General features: G+C 58.5%; 1 protein-coding gene across 2 annotated transcripts; it reads left to right on the plus strand.

The window, feature by feature from the left end:
- Nucleotides 1–976: 976 nt before the first annotated feature.
- Nucleotides 977–14,227, plus strand: ARHGAP45 (Rho GTPase activating protein 45). 2 transcript variants are annotated; one of them, XM_065918452.1, is made up of 23 exons: nucleotides 977–1,214; nucleotides 2,100–2,430; nucleotides 5,289–5,432; nucleotides 5,633–5,717; nucleotides 5,816–5,888; nucleotides 6,069–6,135; nucleotides 6,234–6,371; nucleotides 6,451–6,515; nucleotides 6,724–6,834; nucleotides 6,906–6,986; nucleotides 8,788–8,976; nucleotides 9,200–9,337; nucleotides 9,428–9,618; nucleotides 9,737–9,861; nucleotides 9,938–10,021; nucleotides 10,153–10,257; nucleotides 10,370–10,542; nucleotides 11,287–11,475; nucleotides 11,569–11,706; nucleotides 11,938–12,164; nucleotides 12,248–12,458; nucleotides 13,147–13,255; nucleotides 13,634–14,227. In XM_065918452.1, exons 1-23 carry the CDS (start codon nucleotides 1,125–1,127, stop codon nucleotides 14,041–14,043), a joined length of 3,474 nt encoding a protein of 1,157 aa, XP_065774524.1. In that variant the 5' UTR covers nucleotides 977–1,124; the 3' UTR covers nucleotides 14,044–14,227. The 2 variants fall into 2 exon arrangements, with proteins under 2 accessions (XP_065774524.1, XP_065774525.1); XM_065918453.1 differs by lacking the exons at nucleotides 977–1,214; nucleotides 2,100–2,430 and adding an exon at nucleotides 3,932–4,068.
- Nucleotides 14,228–16,162: the final 1,935 nt, after the last annotated feature.

Genomic DNA, 16,162 nt, shown 5'->3' on the forward strand with positions numbered 1-16,162 from the left:
CGATGAGTGGTGGGCAGAGGATCCTCAAGGGCCTTCTGGGATGGGTTAGTGGATGGACCCGGGCCTGGAGAACTGGGTTTGCCGTGAGGGGCTGTGGCCTGCGTGCCCTGTGCCCTGGAGATCCGCCCCTCCCACCTGAGGTCAGTGGGGGCCAATGGTGGGGAAGGGATAGGGGATGAGGGGGTGAGACTCCAGAAGGGGAGGGGAGAAAGACTGGGGGAGGGGAAAAGGCTCAGATTAGGGGGGCTCCAAGATAAGAGGTGGTTATGGGGGGAGAGGGTACAGGGGGTGCTATACACACTGCCAACGCCCCAGGTCTGGGGGCCAACCCAGGGAGGGAGGAGGCAGCATGGTGTCCTCAGCAGTTAGCACTAGGGTTAACCTGTCCTGCTGAGTGTCCCCAGAATGTAGAATCAGGGGTGGGGATGGGAGATGGATGGAGGGAAGGCAACCCACTATACCCTGCACTGTTCCCTGGGGTCTGCAGGGGGGGTTGCCAAAGGGTGGAGGGCGGCCATACACAGAAGCGATGGGAGGACTGTAAGGCAGGTGCCTGTGTCCAGGGTACCCATTGCATCAGTGGAACTGGGTGGCTTCTGAGCACACATCAAAGTCTGTGTCCCCACATATCCGTCGTGTTCAGGTATCTGCACTCCTGGGTGCATCTGGGTGTGGCCGAGTGGGGGTTAGCATCTCTGCCATCGCTGTGTCCCTGCTGGGGTCAGGTGCTTGGGGCATCGCCGTCTTGTCTGGGGCATTGCCGTCAGGCAGGGCCTGGCACCTCGGCAAACGTGCACACGCAGAGCTCAGGAAAGCGGAAGCTGGGGGCGGGGCCTGGGACCCCACCTTCGAGCCCACTGTGCGGAGGGGCAGGCTGAGGCTGAGGCTGGGGAGGGTCAGGGGCGGGTCTGAGTCACCGCCTCCGGAGGCCTTTTCCTGTGGGGGGAAGCGCCCGCCAATGAGGGCTGGGCCTGTCACGTGAGCCTGACAGCTGAGGAGGGGGTGGCCAGCGGCAATGTGGTCCCGAGGCCACCAACACCAGGAGCTGTGGTACTGAGACCCCCGGCCTACCTCCCCCAGCCTGCCCTCCTTGGGCTTCTCGGGCCGCTGGGCCTGGCCCCACCATGTTCTCCAGGAAGAAGAGAGAGCTCATGAAAACCCCGTCTATCTCGAAAAAGAACCGGGCGGGAAGCCCCTGCCCACAGCCCTCAGGGGTGAGTGAGCCTCTAAGGGGAGCACGGAGCGGGCGGGGACCTTGGAGCGACAGCTGGGCAGCACGGGGACAGGAGGACAGCCTGTGATCAGGCCCAGCAGGGCAGGGCCGGGCAGTGACATGCTCGGCCAGTGGCGGGGGGCGCGAGCCAGCTACAGCCCCCACCAGGCTGGACTGCAGGGGCCTCGCAGGATGGGCTGGGATCCTCGCGTTCAGCTTACGGTAGGAGCCCTTGGGACAGTCATGAACTCTCCCACCCTACCCAGTGCTGGCTGTGGGGTCCAGGGAGTGGTGGGGTGGGTACCATGGTGTGGGTGCATTGGGCCTGGACTCCGTCAGGTGGGAGCTCAGGAAATTTGGGGTCTCCAGGCACCGTTAGATCTGAGAGCTATAGCCAGGCTGTTAGGCAGAAGGTTTATAGGGAGCAGAGTGTGGAAGGAGACCCACAGGGACAGGCCTGGTGCAAGCCTGGGGGCATCTACAGGGCCAGTGGTGTCTATGGGCTCAGGAGTCTGCTGGACCCTCAAAGGACAGGAACCGAGGAGGTGTCTACCAGTGAGTAGGCATCTGCAGTGGCCTCTACTGAGGCAGTTCAGGAGACCCCAGCCCTCCCTCTCCCCCTCCCTCCCCTGCCTCCGGAAGTGGGGCGCCCCTCCCCCACCCGGGCTGTGGTTTGGGTAGAGACGTTGTTTGTGAAAGCTCCAGGAGAGGACGTTGGGTAACAGGTGTGGGAGGGGCATGACACCAAATCTCAGCCCTCTGACCTGTGGCCTCTGACCCCTATGAGGTCAGGCTGAAGACCCTCCAGAGCCCCACTTCACTTCCAGGGAAACTGAGGCAGGGCCTGATGGGAGCACCTGCTTTACTGCTCCCCCCACCCTCCCAGGAGCTGCCTAGGAGAGACGGGGCTGATGCAGTGTCTCTGGGGCCCGGCCTAGAACCACCAAGTGTGGCCTCGAATGCTAAGGCCACGGGCACTCTCAAGAGGCCCACTAGCCTGAGCCGCCATGCCAGCGCTGCTGGCTTCCCTCTGTCGGGGGCCAGCACTTGGACGCTGGGCCGCAGCCATCGCAGCCCACTGTCTGCGGCCAGCCCGGCCGAGGCATCCATCCAGGGACCCTGCCCAGACACCGTGGAGGACATCTCCCACCTGCTGGCTGACGTAGCCCGCTTTGCCGAGGGCCTTGAGAAACTGAAGGAGTGTGTTCTGCGTGATGGTGAGAACTGGCAGGGACACCAAGGCCTGGGTGGAGGAAGGCGGGGTCAGACCTTAAAACCTAGGGGGTCAGCACAGGGTTGGGGAGGGACTTGGGGAGGCTCAGAAGGAAGTGGTTGGGAGGGCTTTGTGGAAAATGCAGCTAGGGTTCTGACAGATGAATAGGAGTTCAGTAGCAACTAGGAAGGAAAGGCATTGAGGTAGAGGGAATGTCATGTACATAGAAACACAAAGTAGAGATGCATTTGGGGAATAAGGTTCAGGTGTACGAAATGTGTAAGGCTGAAGACATTGAGAATGGCAAGCAGAGGGACCCTGGATGTTATCCTGAGGGTGCTGGGGAGCCATAGAAGGTGTCAGAGCAGAGGTGGAATAAGGTCAGATCTGCATGTTGGACTGAAGTGAATGAGAGGCAGGCTGAGGTCTGGACACAGAGACTCAGGAGGGACGAGGGGCAGGACCGGCACGTAAGCTGCAGGAGTGAGCGGGCTGTGGATGGCAGTTCCGTTTTCTCCACGCGTCCGCTGACAGCCCAGCTTCCTGCCGAGTTATTTTCATCTGCTTCCTGTTTGTCCCTGACAGCCAAGGAGGGCACTGTGATCTCTCCTGCCGGAAACCGCAGTGCCAGGGCCATGTTAAACACCCTGGCCTGCTCCTTTCAGGTACCCATTTTATGGATGAGGAAACTGAGGCTCAGGGTGGCCCCTTGACTCCGGCTCACCTGAGCCAGAGCCCAGGTTCAGCCTCCACCTGGAGAGGGACCTCAGTTTTGCAGGCTGTAATGAGGAGCTTCCCTACTGGCCAAGCCTCTGCTGGGGGGTGGTGGTGTCAGCCTGTGGGGTTATCTGGTCCTGGGGTGGAGCTGAACTTGTTTCCTGGAGAAACTCTCTAATCTCGGTTCCTTTCCGATCCTAGCGCTTCCTTGGAGGCCAGGCCTGGGCGGAGCTGAGCCTGTGGGGATTGTGCAGGAGGATGGCCAGGGCAGGGGCCCCCTTCTTTGCACCTTGGGGCAGCCCTGGGCAGAGGGAAGGGCCTGGAGTAGAGAGGATTTGGGTTTGAATGCTGGTGCTGCCCCTGCCGGCGTGGGAGACCCTGGTATTTCATCTGTGAAATGGGGCAATGACACGCCCTGCAGGGATGCTGGCTGTGACCAGAGGTCCTCAGCCTACAATGATGGTTGGGGGAATAGCCAAACGGCTTTCAGCCTGGGAGGCAGTGAGCGCAGGGATCCACGTGGGCGGGATCTCCCTGCACCTTCCTACGCCTTGTACCTGGGCCTGTTTCCCTGTCTGCCCTTGACAGCCCCATCCCGAATGGAGTCACATCTACTCGGGTCTGAGTCCTGATCCTTGAGTTTGGGGAGCCGAGATCCCCAGCCAGGGCTCGTGGGAATCCAGGGGGCGGAGCTTTCCTCGGCGGGGGCGGAGCTTTCCTCGGCGGGGGCGGAGCTTTCCTCGGCGGGGGCGGGGTCTTTGGACCGGCCAGAGCCGGTTTGGCTGATGAAGACGCGGTACCAAAGCCCATATTCCGTCGTGCGCATTCACGGTCCCCGCGCTCTGACGGTACACCATGTGTATCTGCGGGACGGTGCACCCCGCGCTGGACCAGAGGCCTGTGCGCTGCCAGGCAGGGCCCCGAGGTGAGAGGACGGTGCGGGGTGTGGGATGCAGGCGCTGGTCAGGAGCACGTGGCGCTCTGGGCATTTGCCGGCCCACTGGGGACGCAGGGCTACCGGGCGCTTACCTTGGCCGGTGCAGAGCTGGGTATGTCTGGGCTTCGCCAGAATCCCATCTGCCCGGGTGGGGGTGCTGCGGGGACCCAGGTGACTGAGGCCCAGGAGACACGAGGGGCGTTGTGCCTGGGAGGAATGTCTGGGGAAGGGGCGTAGCCAGCCTCCCTGGATTCCTGAAGCTCCTTCCGGCCTCCCAGAGTTCCCCGCTGATTCAGGCGCAAATCCTGAATCCGAGGAATGTTGGGGCCAAGGACTCCATAGGGGTCTCCCTATCGGTGGTATTCAGTGGGTCCTCAGTGCTGAAAAGGGATCAGACACCTATTTCCAGATTCCTTTTTTTTTTTTTTTTTTTGAGTATCACCTACCAGGCTGAGTTAGAAGCACACAGGTGGGGGAGGTACAGGCAGGCCCCTCCTGGGTGTCAGAAGGTCTGCTCATTCCTTCAGCATCTACAGGTTTCTTGTTTTGTTTCCACTGCATGGTGCATGTTCTGCCTGCACACTCTGCTTTTTTTTCCAGTTAAGAATATCTGAGGAGGGCACGTAAAGCCTCCCTCAAAGATATGGATCTGACCTTGACCTTTCTTGGCTCTAACACCTTCCATGGCTTCCCACTGCCCTCTTGATAAAGCCAGGCGGTCTCCTTCTGTCTTCAGAGCTAGTGTAAATGGAAAAGCTGTGTGATCCTTGCGAAATGACTTCTCCCCTGTGTGCCTCAGTTTCCTCATCTTCTAAATGGGGGTGATAACAGTGCCTGCCTCATAGGGTGGCTGTCTGGAGAGAGATAATGGGGTGTTTAAGCCTCAGTTCCCAGGCCGGCAGGGCCAGGAGAGAACTGAACAGAGCTTTGCAACTTGGATGACAGTGGAAGGTTATTTTCTGGAGGAACAAGGAAAGGGTGTTTTAAGCAGGATTGTCTAGACTGCCATCTGGCCTTTGTCGACCTGGCCAGCAGTCCAGAGAGGGACAGTCCACCCCACCCCACCCCCTGAGGTCACTGATCCTCAGGCAGTTGCCTTCTCCCACCCCTGCCTCAGTTTCCCCACCTGGGGAGGGAAGTGTTAGGGTTAGGTAGTTAGGTGGACAGGCTTTCCCTCCTTCCCTGCTCATACCCACTCTACCTGGCAGAACTCCTTGAGGCCCGCCGGCCACTGGCCCATGAGTGCCTGGGTGAGGCTCTCCGTGTGATGCGCCAGGTCATCTCCAAATACCCACTGCTGAACACTGTGGAGACACTCACGGCTGCTGGCACCCTCATTGCCAAAGTCAAAGGTCAGCCGGCTGGGACAAGGCACAGAGGACTTTCTCTCTGGGAGGGCTTTCTGAAGGAGGGGATGTTTGAAGTGAGTTTTGAAGGATGCATAGGAGTGTGATGGACACAACAGTTCCAATGCTCCCCCTTCAATTAGTTGCACCGTTGGTCACCTCCCAAACAGACTGGGCCAACCTTTCTCATCCTTGTCTGTCCCCAGCCTTCCATTATGAGTGCAACAATGAGTCAGACAAGCGGGAGTTTGAGAAGGCCTTGGAGACCATTGCCGTCTCCTTCAGCAGCACGTGAGTGTGGGATGGGTGGGGGGAAGAGTGGGGGTGGGGAAGGGTGGGGACCCATGTGGACCCATGTGCCCCTTGACACTTGCTCCTCCACCCTGCAGTGTGTCCGAGTTCCTCATGGGTGAAGTGGACAGCAGCATCCTCCTGTCAGTGCCCCCTGGGGACCCAGGCCAGGTGAGCAAGGGTGGCCTGCATATTGCTTGGGGTCAGGCTGGCAGGGCGGGTGAGTGCCCCTGTTCCCTCTGTGGACCATGGCCACTCGCTCTGTCCAGGGGGGCGGTGACTGTCTCCTGCAGGGTGGGCCTCAAACAGGGCCCAGCCCAGGCTGGACTCACCTGTCTCTTTCTGATATAGTCCATGGAGAACCTGTATGGACAGGGGGGTGAGAGTGCTCCCCCCAGCAGCGAGGAGTGTGATGCGGGTGAGTCTCTGAGCCCAGCAAGTGGCAGAGGACTGGGGGGAGATGGGAGGAGGGGTGGGCAGGGGTGGAGCCTGAGCTGAGGGGTGTCTACTCCGCAGGCTGCCTGTCTCCGGAGGAGGTGGACACCCTGCTGCAGCGCTGTGAGGGGGGCGTGGACGCTGCCCTGCAGTACGCCAAGAACATGGCCAAATACATGAAGGACCTCATCGGCTACCTGGAGAAGCGGAGCGCGCTGGGTGAGAGCTGGAGCCTGCAGGGTGGGGTCTGGCTGGAGGGCCCCTCCGCCCCCCTGCCCTCACACTCCTTCCCCTGCAGAGATGGACTTTGCCAAAGGCCTGCAGAAGATCGTCCAGAACTGCAGACAGAGTGTCACACAGGAGGTGGGGAACTTAGGGGGAGTGTGTGGGTGGGTGGGGCACCAGGCAGGGTTCCTCAGGCCTGGATGTGAGTCTCAATACCTCCAGGATGAACCGGAGGAAAGGGGTTTCTAGTCTGTACAAGGGTGGTTGAGGGAGCAGAGGGGCGGCAGGGCTTCCAGGAGAGCTCCTGGCCCTCCCCCACGTGACTGACGCTAGCCCCACCCCACAGCCGCACATGCCCCTCCTGTCCATCTACTCACTGGCGCTGGAACAGGACCTGGAGTTCGGCCACGGCCTCGTGCAGGCAGTGGGCACGCTGCTGACCCAGACCTTCATGCAGGTAGGCTGCGCCTGGGAGGGTGGGCGGAATGGAGGGTGCCGGGGTCCCCACTCATACTTGTCTCCCCCAAGCCCCTGAATCTACGGCGGCTCGAACATGAGAAGCGCAGGAAGGAGATCAAGGAGTCCTGGCACCGTGCCCAGAGGAAGCTGGTACCACGGGTGGGGCACGGGGGCTGGGAGGGGCCAGGGCGGCCAGTTCGTGCATGTGCAGTCCTCTGGTACACACCCAGATGAAGGTTTCCCGAGTTTTGCCGACACCATGCAGAGTGCCCTGTGCCCACATGAGGCAGGTCCTGCCTCCAAGCTGCTTCAGGCTCCTGACCTCCAAGCTGTGGTAGGAAAGGACCAGGCCCTAGGGCCCCACTCAGTGTCAAGAGTTCGCTGTCACAGGGGAACAGGGTCACCTGTGGCTGCCAGGAGCAGGCCTGGGGTAGACCAAACGAGCTCATCCAGGTCTGGCGGATGCTCCAGGTTCTTCCTCCAGGTTACTCTTCTCACCTCTTTTTGGGCAGTTCCAAAGGCACTAGTATCTTTTGTATTGTTTTTTAGATGTGTTAACAGGGTTGGTGATGAAACCAGCTCTCGTGGCCCCAGCTCCAGCTAGTGCAGTCCTGCAGCTCCCTCTAGCATGTCTGGCAAATGCCCCTCTTCCCAAATTTTGCACACCTGATGACAGCTTGCCGAGTACCCCATTCTGCTTCTGAGGTTTTTTTTTTTTTTTTTGCTTCTGATCTTTTATTTATTTTTTTGCTTCTGATCTTTTAAACTCACCTCCACATTCAGGGACTCGCCCCATCTCAGTCCACATGAAACCCCTCCTGCCTTTTTCTTAGCTAGGCATTCTCAGCTACAAAGCTACATGGCTTATTTCAGTACATCCCTATTGATGGAGTTTAGTTGTGGTTGAACTGTTGCTGTTTCAAACATCGCTGCTATGATGAACTTGTGCCGCTGTTACTCAGACCTGTGACCTAGCATTCATCTCAGATCAGTGCCCAAAAGATAATGGCTGGGTCATAGGGGATGAGGGTGGGAGGCTGACCTCCAGAGCCACAACCATGCTTTTCCTCTTCTGTGAGCTCTCAGTTCATATCCTCCCATCCAAGTACTAACCAGGCCCGACCCTGCTTAGCTTCCGAGATCAGACAAGATCGGGCGCGTTCAGGGTGGTATGGCCATAGACCTCTCAGTTCATATCCATTGTTCACCTTGGACTGGACAGTAGCCTGTTTCTTATTGACTTCCCAGAGCTTTCTACCTATTAGAGAACCCAGCCTTGGATGATACGTGTTACAGACTCCTTCACCCCCAGCTTATTGTTTTGACTTTTGATTTAACCCGTTAGCCTGTTTTCCCAGTTGAAACCCATGATCGTTATTTCTTTTCCTTTTTTTTTTAGTAGTAGTCTTATCTTTCATGGTTTCTCGGTTCTGTGTCACATACGGAAAGGCCTTCCCTGTGCTATGTTTACTTAAACAAATTCTTCCATGGTTTCTCCTAGTGCTCATATGAATTTTTGTATGTTTGGGCTTCTGATGGAGTAGGCTGTAAGGTGTGGCCCCCAGAAGGCTCACTGGGTTTTAACTGAGTGCTCTTTGAGGGTGCCTCACTTCCTGTCTGGGCGACCTCACTGGTCTCGTCTGTAAGAAGGGAAGTGAAAGAGACAAAAGCGCAAGTCACTGTGGTGGGCGTGGGTGTAGGTGTCAAGAGGATGATGTTGTTGGTGTCTCCTTCAGAGCTTAGCTGTGCCTTACCTTCCCCAGCTGTAAAATTGGCAGGCCAGATGCTGGCTCCTCCGAGGGTCCCACTATGGGTGTCACCTCCTGCTCTTCCACCATCAGTCCCGTTTGTTTCACTGGCCACGGGGTCTGTGCACAAGAGATGTGGGTGGCAGAGGTCTCTAATGTGTATTTGACTGACCTGGGTCGTCTGCTCACTGCCACACCCACAGCAAGAGGCAGAGTCCAATCTCCGCAAGGCCAAGCAGGGCTACATGCAGCGCTGCGAGGACCATGACAAGGCCCGCTTCCAGGTGGCCAAGGCGGAAGAGGAGCAAGCCAGCATTGGGCCCGGCGCAGGGGGTGCAGCCTCCAAGACCCTGGACAAGCGTCGTCGCCTGGAGGAGGAGGCCAAGAACAAGGTGAGGGCCGGTGATGGAGGGCAAGACCCATGGTGACAGATCCTCATGCCACATACAGAACTGCCTACCTCTGGCCCCTTGTCCAGGCTCTGCTCCTGGCAGGAATGCTTTCCCATCCTTTTGCGCCTAGTTGATTTCTTTGTGGGGCCTGAAGATGCCCTGAGGGCTGAACCCTGGACTAATGCTTCTCTGGGCAACTGCCCACCTCCCGCCCCCACCCCAGGCGGAGGAAGCAATGGCCACCTACCGAACATGTGTGGCCGATGCTAAGACACAGAAGCAGGAGCTGGAGGATACCAAGGTGACGGCGCTACGGCAGATCCAGGAAGTCATCCGGCAGAGTGACCAGACCATCAAGTCGGTGCGCACTGGGGCTCCCCTGGAGAGGTGGGCGGAGCACCTACCTGTCAGGTGCCAGGACCGCTAGCGCTCACCTCCTGCCCATCTGCAGGCCACCATCTCCTATTACCAGATGATGCACACACAGACGGCCCCACTGCCCGTGCACTTCCACATGCTCTATGAGAGCAGCAAACTGTACGACCCAGGCCAGCAGTATGCTTCCCACGTGCGCCAGCTGCAGCGTGGCGAGGAGCCCGATGTGCACTACGACTTCGAGCCCCACGTGTCTGCCAGTGCCTGGTACACTACATTCTGCGCATGCCCAGGGAGCCAAACTTCCTGCCTGAGATGAGGGCGGGGGCAGTGAGCTGTTGTGACCCCCATCACAGCCCCTCCTTTTGGCTGTTGGTCCCACCAGGTCCCCAGTCTTGCGTGCTCGGAAAAGCAGCTTCAATGTCAGCGATGCTGTGGGGGCAGAGGCTGCTGGTAGCCCCCCAGACGAAGGCGGACCCAGCGAGGGGGAGATTGCCAAGGAGCGCAGGGGTGAGTGCCAAGAGGGGTTGGACACAGCCCCTTTGTAGCCCCCCTCAGACCTTCACTGGGGATACCTCTTTCACAGGTGGGCGGGGCCACCAGGTGCACAAGTCGTGGCCCATCTCCATATCAGATTCGGAAGCCAGTCTGGACCCCAGCCCTGGCTCAGGTGAAGGGGCCTGCTGGGACAGCGGGAGGTAGAACATTGAGACCCATTCCAGGCTTCAGTGGGCTCATTGTGCAGCGGGCAGCAGGGGTGGGAGGGCAGGGGGAGTCTCTGACGTCCTGTTTCCTGCTCAGAGGACTTTAAGAAGTTCGAGCGTATGTCTTCCTGCGGCACCATGTCGTCCAATGAGGAGCTGGCCGACCAGGAGGGCAGTGCGGGGGCATCAACCTTTGATCAGGGTGAGGGAACCTCTGAACGGGGCAGTGGGGAAAGAGGGATTTTGGAGATTCTCTGTGGGTCTGGCCCTGACCTCCCTCGGTGACACTGACCACTTTCCCCCTCCCCCACCAGCTGACCTCAACGGCATGACCCCAGAGCTTCCTGTGGCCATGCCCAGCGGGCCCTTCCGCCACGTGGGGCTGTCCAAGGCGGCCCGGACCCACCGGCTTCGGAAGCTCCGCACGCCGGCCAAGTGCCGGGAGTGCAACAGCTACGTGTACTTCCAGGGCGCCGAATGTGAGGAGGTGAGTGGTCCCAGTCGGGTCCAAGGGAGCCAGGCACCTGGATGTGCATCTCATGTTGGGAGAGAGCACCTGCGGCCTGGAGGCGGGGCCAGAGCCGTGGGAGAAGCCCAGGCTGAAGGGTGAAAGCCATTTCAGAACTTGCACTGTTGTGCTCGCTTCGGCAGCACATATGCTAAAATCAGAAGCTGCACTGTGGCGGGAAGTCAGCATGGGGTGGGATGGGGGAGTGGGTGTGTGTGTGTGTGTGCGCGTGTGTGTGATGGGGTGGGATGGGGGAGTGGGTGTGTGTGTGCGTGTGTGTGTGTGTGATGGGGTGGGATGGGGGAGTGTGTGTGTGTATGTGTGGGATGGGGTGGGATGGGGGAGTGGGGTGTGTGCGTGCTGAGTTGAGGCAGGAGATGGATCCAGGGGTGTCTGAGCTGGGAGTGGGGTGTGTGTGCGTGTGCTGAGTTGAGGCAGGAGATGGATCCAGGGGTGTCTGAGCTGGGAGTGGGCTGTGTGTGTGTGCATGCTGAGTTGAGGCAGGAGATGGATCCAGGGGTGTCTGACCTGGGAGTGGGCTGTGTGTGTGTGTGCTGAGTTGAGGCAGGAGATGGATCCAGGGGTGTCTGAGCTGGGAGTGGGCTGTGTGTGTATGTGTGTGTGTGTGCGCGCGCGTGTGAGTGCTGAGTTGAGGCAGGAGATGGAGATGGATCCAGGGATGTCTGAGCTGGACCTAAGCCAGCTCACACTGCCCACCCCTAGTGCTGCCTGGCCTGCCACAAGAAGTGCCTGGAGACCCTAGCCATCCAGTGTGGCCACAAGAAGCTGCAGGGCCGCCTACAGCTCTTTGGCCAGGACTTCAGCCATGCTGCCTGCAGCACCCCCGACGGCGTGCCCTTCATCATCAAGAAGTGCATCTTTGAGATCGAGCAGCGGGCGCTGCGCACCAAGGTGACCACCGCAGGCACCGCGGCGGGGACTCCAGCCAAGGGACTGCATAGGGAGGGAGAGGCATGGGCCCCTGCTGACTGCAGGCTTCCACAGGGCATCTACCGGGTCAATGGGGTGAAGACACGTGTAGAGAAGCTGTGCCAGGCCTTCGAGAATGGCAAGGAGCTGGTGGAGTTGTCGCAAGCCTCGCCCCACGACATCAGCAATGTCCTCAAACTCTATCTGCGCCAGGTGAGGTAGATGGTGACAGGGCAGAGCAGTTCCTAAGCTGGACTGGGAGCCTGCTGGGGGCGTGACCAGCGCTAGGAAGGGGTGTGGTTTCTAAGCTGGGGCGTGGTCAGTATTGAGTGGATGGGACCTGTGCCTAGAGGCGGGGCTGCTGTCAGGGGCAGGGCCAGTGCAGGACTGGCAGTCTGTGGACCAGGACCACTGACCCTCCACACCTGACCTGCCACCCTGCAGCTGCCTGAGCCGCTCATCTCCTTCCGCCTCTACCATGAGCTTGTGGGGATGGCCAAAGAGAATCTGAAGGCCGAGGCCGAGGCCAAGGCAGCATCTCGGGGTCGGCCGGATGCCACAGAGAGTGAGGCTGCAGCCATGGCCATGGCGGGCCGGTTGCGGGAACTACTACAGGACCTGCCTCGGGAGAACTGGGCGACATTGCGGTACCTGATGCGGCATCTGCGCAGGTGAGGGCCAAGTCGGCCAGGGTCAAGGGTGGGAGGGTCCTGGGAGCTGCTCACACCTGCCCCTGCACCCTACAACCCCCCAGGATTGTGGAGGTGGAACAGGACAACAAGATGACACCAGGGAACCTGGGCATTGTGTTTGGACCCACGCTGCTGCGGCCCCGGCCCACTGAGGCCACCGTGTCCCTTTCCTCGCTGGTGGACTACCCCCACCAGGCCTGCATTGTGGAGACCCTCATCACCCACTTCAGCCTGGTCTTCGAGGAGGAGCCCGAAGAAGCCCCAGGGGGCCAGGTGAGGGCTGTCCACTGTGGACAAGGGATGCAGGGCTCTGAGCAAGGTGGGGGCTAGGAACCTTGCTCGCCTATGGGGGGATTAGACAGGGGTTTCTGCTGGGAGATGTTTGGCTTGGACAGGGCTGTCTGGGGCATTCAAGGCACATTTTAAGCAAAGAACTGGGTGAAGTGTGGGTTCAGATCTGTGGATAGAACCTGCGCCCTCCCCTGAGCTCATATGACACCTGCAATTTACCAGCCATCCTAGCCCCTGTGGTTTCCCACTTCTGCGCCACCTGTAGCCTGTCCTTGTGTCCTGGCTCCCACACAGCTCAGCTGGGTCCAGCCTGCTGCTCTGCTTGGTAGAGGGTCTTATTTCCAGGCAGCATTGGCTCCCATGCTCAGTCCCCACTGCACATCTTTAACCCGGCAGCTGCCTTTAGGGGAGGCAGGCTGTGGAGGGAACATGCCTGCTTGTAGCTTCAGGACAGTGGTTCCAGTGCTGGTGTCCACACAGGGACTCAGCCCTCTGTGTGAGCTCTGCCTGTCCAGATGTGGGATGGGGGGCTGAGGGCCCTCATATGCTCAGCTGCAGCAGGTGTTAATGGTTTTTAAGAGTTTTTAATTGGTTAATTTACAAGAGAGTAAATGGAATATGGCATGGCCAGAACCGTGGCGCTTCCCTGATCTCTCTTCTGCTTCTGCAGGATGGGGTATCCAGCCAGCGACCCGAGGTGGTGGTCCAGGCACCGTACCGGCGGGGCAGTGGGGATGCAGCCTTTCCCTTGACAGAGGAGGCTGAGGATGGGGGCCTTGGTGAGTGGGGTGGCCCTGGAGGTGCTGGGCAGATGGTGGGTGATGTAGTAGGTCCATGTCAAGGGCTGCAAACTGAACTGTCTCCCCAGACACAAGTGTCACCTGTCTTTAATCCATTACAAACCCTTGCAAAGAGATACCCTTTCAAGGTGTTTTGCCAGCTCCAAGAAACAGGCACCCAGATGTAGAAACAACCCCAAGTATCTGAGACCCTGCACCTGACTTGAGAGGGTTCTGAGCCTGGAGACAGGCCTGCTAGGGGGGGTGGGGGAGCCTCTTGGGTGTCACCAGAGGCATATACCCAGTGGTTCCACCCCCAGCTCACAGGCTGTCCATCTGTCCCTCTGTATCTCTGTCCCTCTCCCTTGGACTTTTCAGAACCCGTCGCCTCCAATGACTCCGACTCAGAGCTGGAGGAGGCCTCAGACCTGCAGTCCCCGGCGGGAGGGGCTGCACTGCACCGGCTCAGTTTTCTGGAGAGGCAGGGCGGCGAGGCAGGCACAGAGGGCAGTCAGGGCAGCCGCAGCGGCAGTGAAGAACAGCTGGGCGCCACAGCCGGGGAGTACGGGCCTGGGGCCTGGGAGGGCCCTGGGGAGGAGCCAGCCCGGAGGCTCTCCGAATACAACACCAACCAGTGCAACAACACCAGCCAGTACGCCACCACCACCCAGTACACCACCACCAACCAGTGCAACAGTGTGGCCGCAGCTTGGCTGCCGGCTGTGAGGCTGCGTGGTGGGCGGCTGGTAGGGGGCAACAGCTGCAAGAGGCAGCCGGAGTTTGTGTAGCTGGGGTAAGCGGGCAGGTCCCGCCCCTGTGGACACGTCACTGCAAGGCCTCTCTTTCGGGCCACAGCAGCCAGGGAATTACTGATCCGCCTTCCCAGAAGCTTCTGCCTGCGCTGCTCTGCACACCCGCTCTCAGACTTGCTGTGATGGAGGACCCTGCCCACCCTGAGCCAGGCCGAGGAGGTCATAGGGCACCTGGGAGGAGGGCTGGACGTATTGCGGACAGTGGGCTGGCCGGCTTCAAGACAACCTGGCTCTTACAGAAGCGCGGGTTTGGACACTGGTGTTACATTACAGGAAGTTCCTACAGTGAGAATTTTCCAACCAGTACTTTCCTTTTGCATACAATAAAGTCTTCAACCTGAGCCTGCCTCCTCTGGCAGCAGCAGCCTGAGCAATGTTTCCAGCTCCTCACTGGGGAAGCTGTGAATAGAAATTCCACCACACAGCAGGGCAACCCCATAGGGCGTGTGAGCCCAGGTGGCCATGGGACATAGACACAGGGCACCACTTCCCTGCACTCCTGGCTCAGGAAACCCACACGGACTGAAGAGTGTCAGGGAGACAGTAGCCACTGTCCGAGACGGCGTAGCCAGGAAGAGGCGAGGCTCTGCCTCCCTTCCTACAGGTTTATCCTGGAGGGCCAGGGATGGCTAAGCAGAGACCCAACTACTCACGAGATGAATGACATGGATTCACACCCCATCATGGTAAAACCTGCTAGGCCTCCCTTTCTGACAGGACAGCCCTCCAAAACAGCAGTCCTCCCCAAGCTTAGGTAAAACCAGCTGTGGTGGTCAGAGCTCTGCCCCTGCCTAAGCGTCCTGAGAGCTCAGAAGGCGGCCTGCAGTTTTGCAAACAAAGATAAAGGCCCAGGCTGTACCCTCTGGTTGCATGTGACCTGTGGCCACTTCTGCCCTGCAGCAGAGTTGAATAACTGCAGCAAGTCCACCTGGACAGCACAGCCAAGACACTCACCCTCTGGCCTTTACAGAACAAGTGTGCTGACCCATAAGCTTTTAAAACAAGAATGAGTGAATAGATCTATGAATACTTCCAGCTACTCCTCAGGACAGAGGGGCTCTCCACTTCTCCATGGAGGAGGTAAGATAAGCACCCTGCTCCAGGCACCAAGTGCCTGCCAAGGAGCCCAGCTTGGCCTGCAAACAGTTACGGATGCAACCCCACCAAAAAACTTTAACAGGCTGTGCCACCTTCAGGCTCAATTAGGGGAAGGGCCCCACTTCCTGAAGCTTTGAGGCTGGTGTCTGGACCAATTTCAGGGACTTGCAGGCAGCTGAACCGATGCCCAAGCAACAAGCAGGGGTTGGGGGGAGGGCCCCAAAGGAGAGCTGGTACCGCTGGTGGAACATCCACACCTTGCATCTGAGGCCCTGCACCTGTGGACAGGCCTGCACCCAGCCACCCCTCCCCCCACCCCCACTAAGCCCTCAACCAGAAGAAAAGGAGTTTTCAGGGAATCAATGCACTGATTCTACAGTTCATTAGCAAGAGTAAAAATCTAAGAACATCCAAGACTGGAAACTACATGTTTACTGTTTCTACCATTTTAACTTGGATAGTTCACAAGCACAGCACATTCACACAGTTGTGCAACCATCCCCACCATCATCTCCAGAATATTCTCATCTTCCCAAACTGAAACTCTGGTCCCCAGGAAACACCAACTCCCTCTCTCCTCCCAGTCCCTGGCCCCTCAGCACCATCTACTTCTGTCTCTGTGGACCTGACTCCTTAAAGATTCCAGGTAAATGGAATCAGACAGAATTTGTCCCTCTACATCTGGCTTATTCTGGCTGAGACAGTTTTGGAAAACAACATATGTCTGTTTTGGAGAAAGGGGAGACCTGTTTGCCTGTTAAGATGTACTGTAAAATTATGATTTTAAAACCTAAGTTTTGGGGAGGGATGTTCCAGAGGGAGGGGCATATATATACCTATGGCTGATTCATGTTGATGTGTGGCAGAAACCAACACAGTATTGTAAAGCAATCATCCTCCGATTAAAAATAAATGAAAAAAAAAACCACCTAAATTTATCAATGAAAAGAGGACCTCAACAGACTCACGTGGATCTATGCATTCACTACAAGAGAGT

The sequence above is a fragment of the Muntiacus reevesi genome, chromosome 1, assembly GCF_963930625.1.
Source record: "Muntiacus reevesi chromosome 1, mMunRee1.1, whole genome shotgun sequence".
Classification (NCBI taxonomy): Eukaryota; Metazoa; Chordata; class Mammalia; order Artiodactyla; family Cervidae; genus Muntiacus; species Muntiacus reevesi.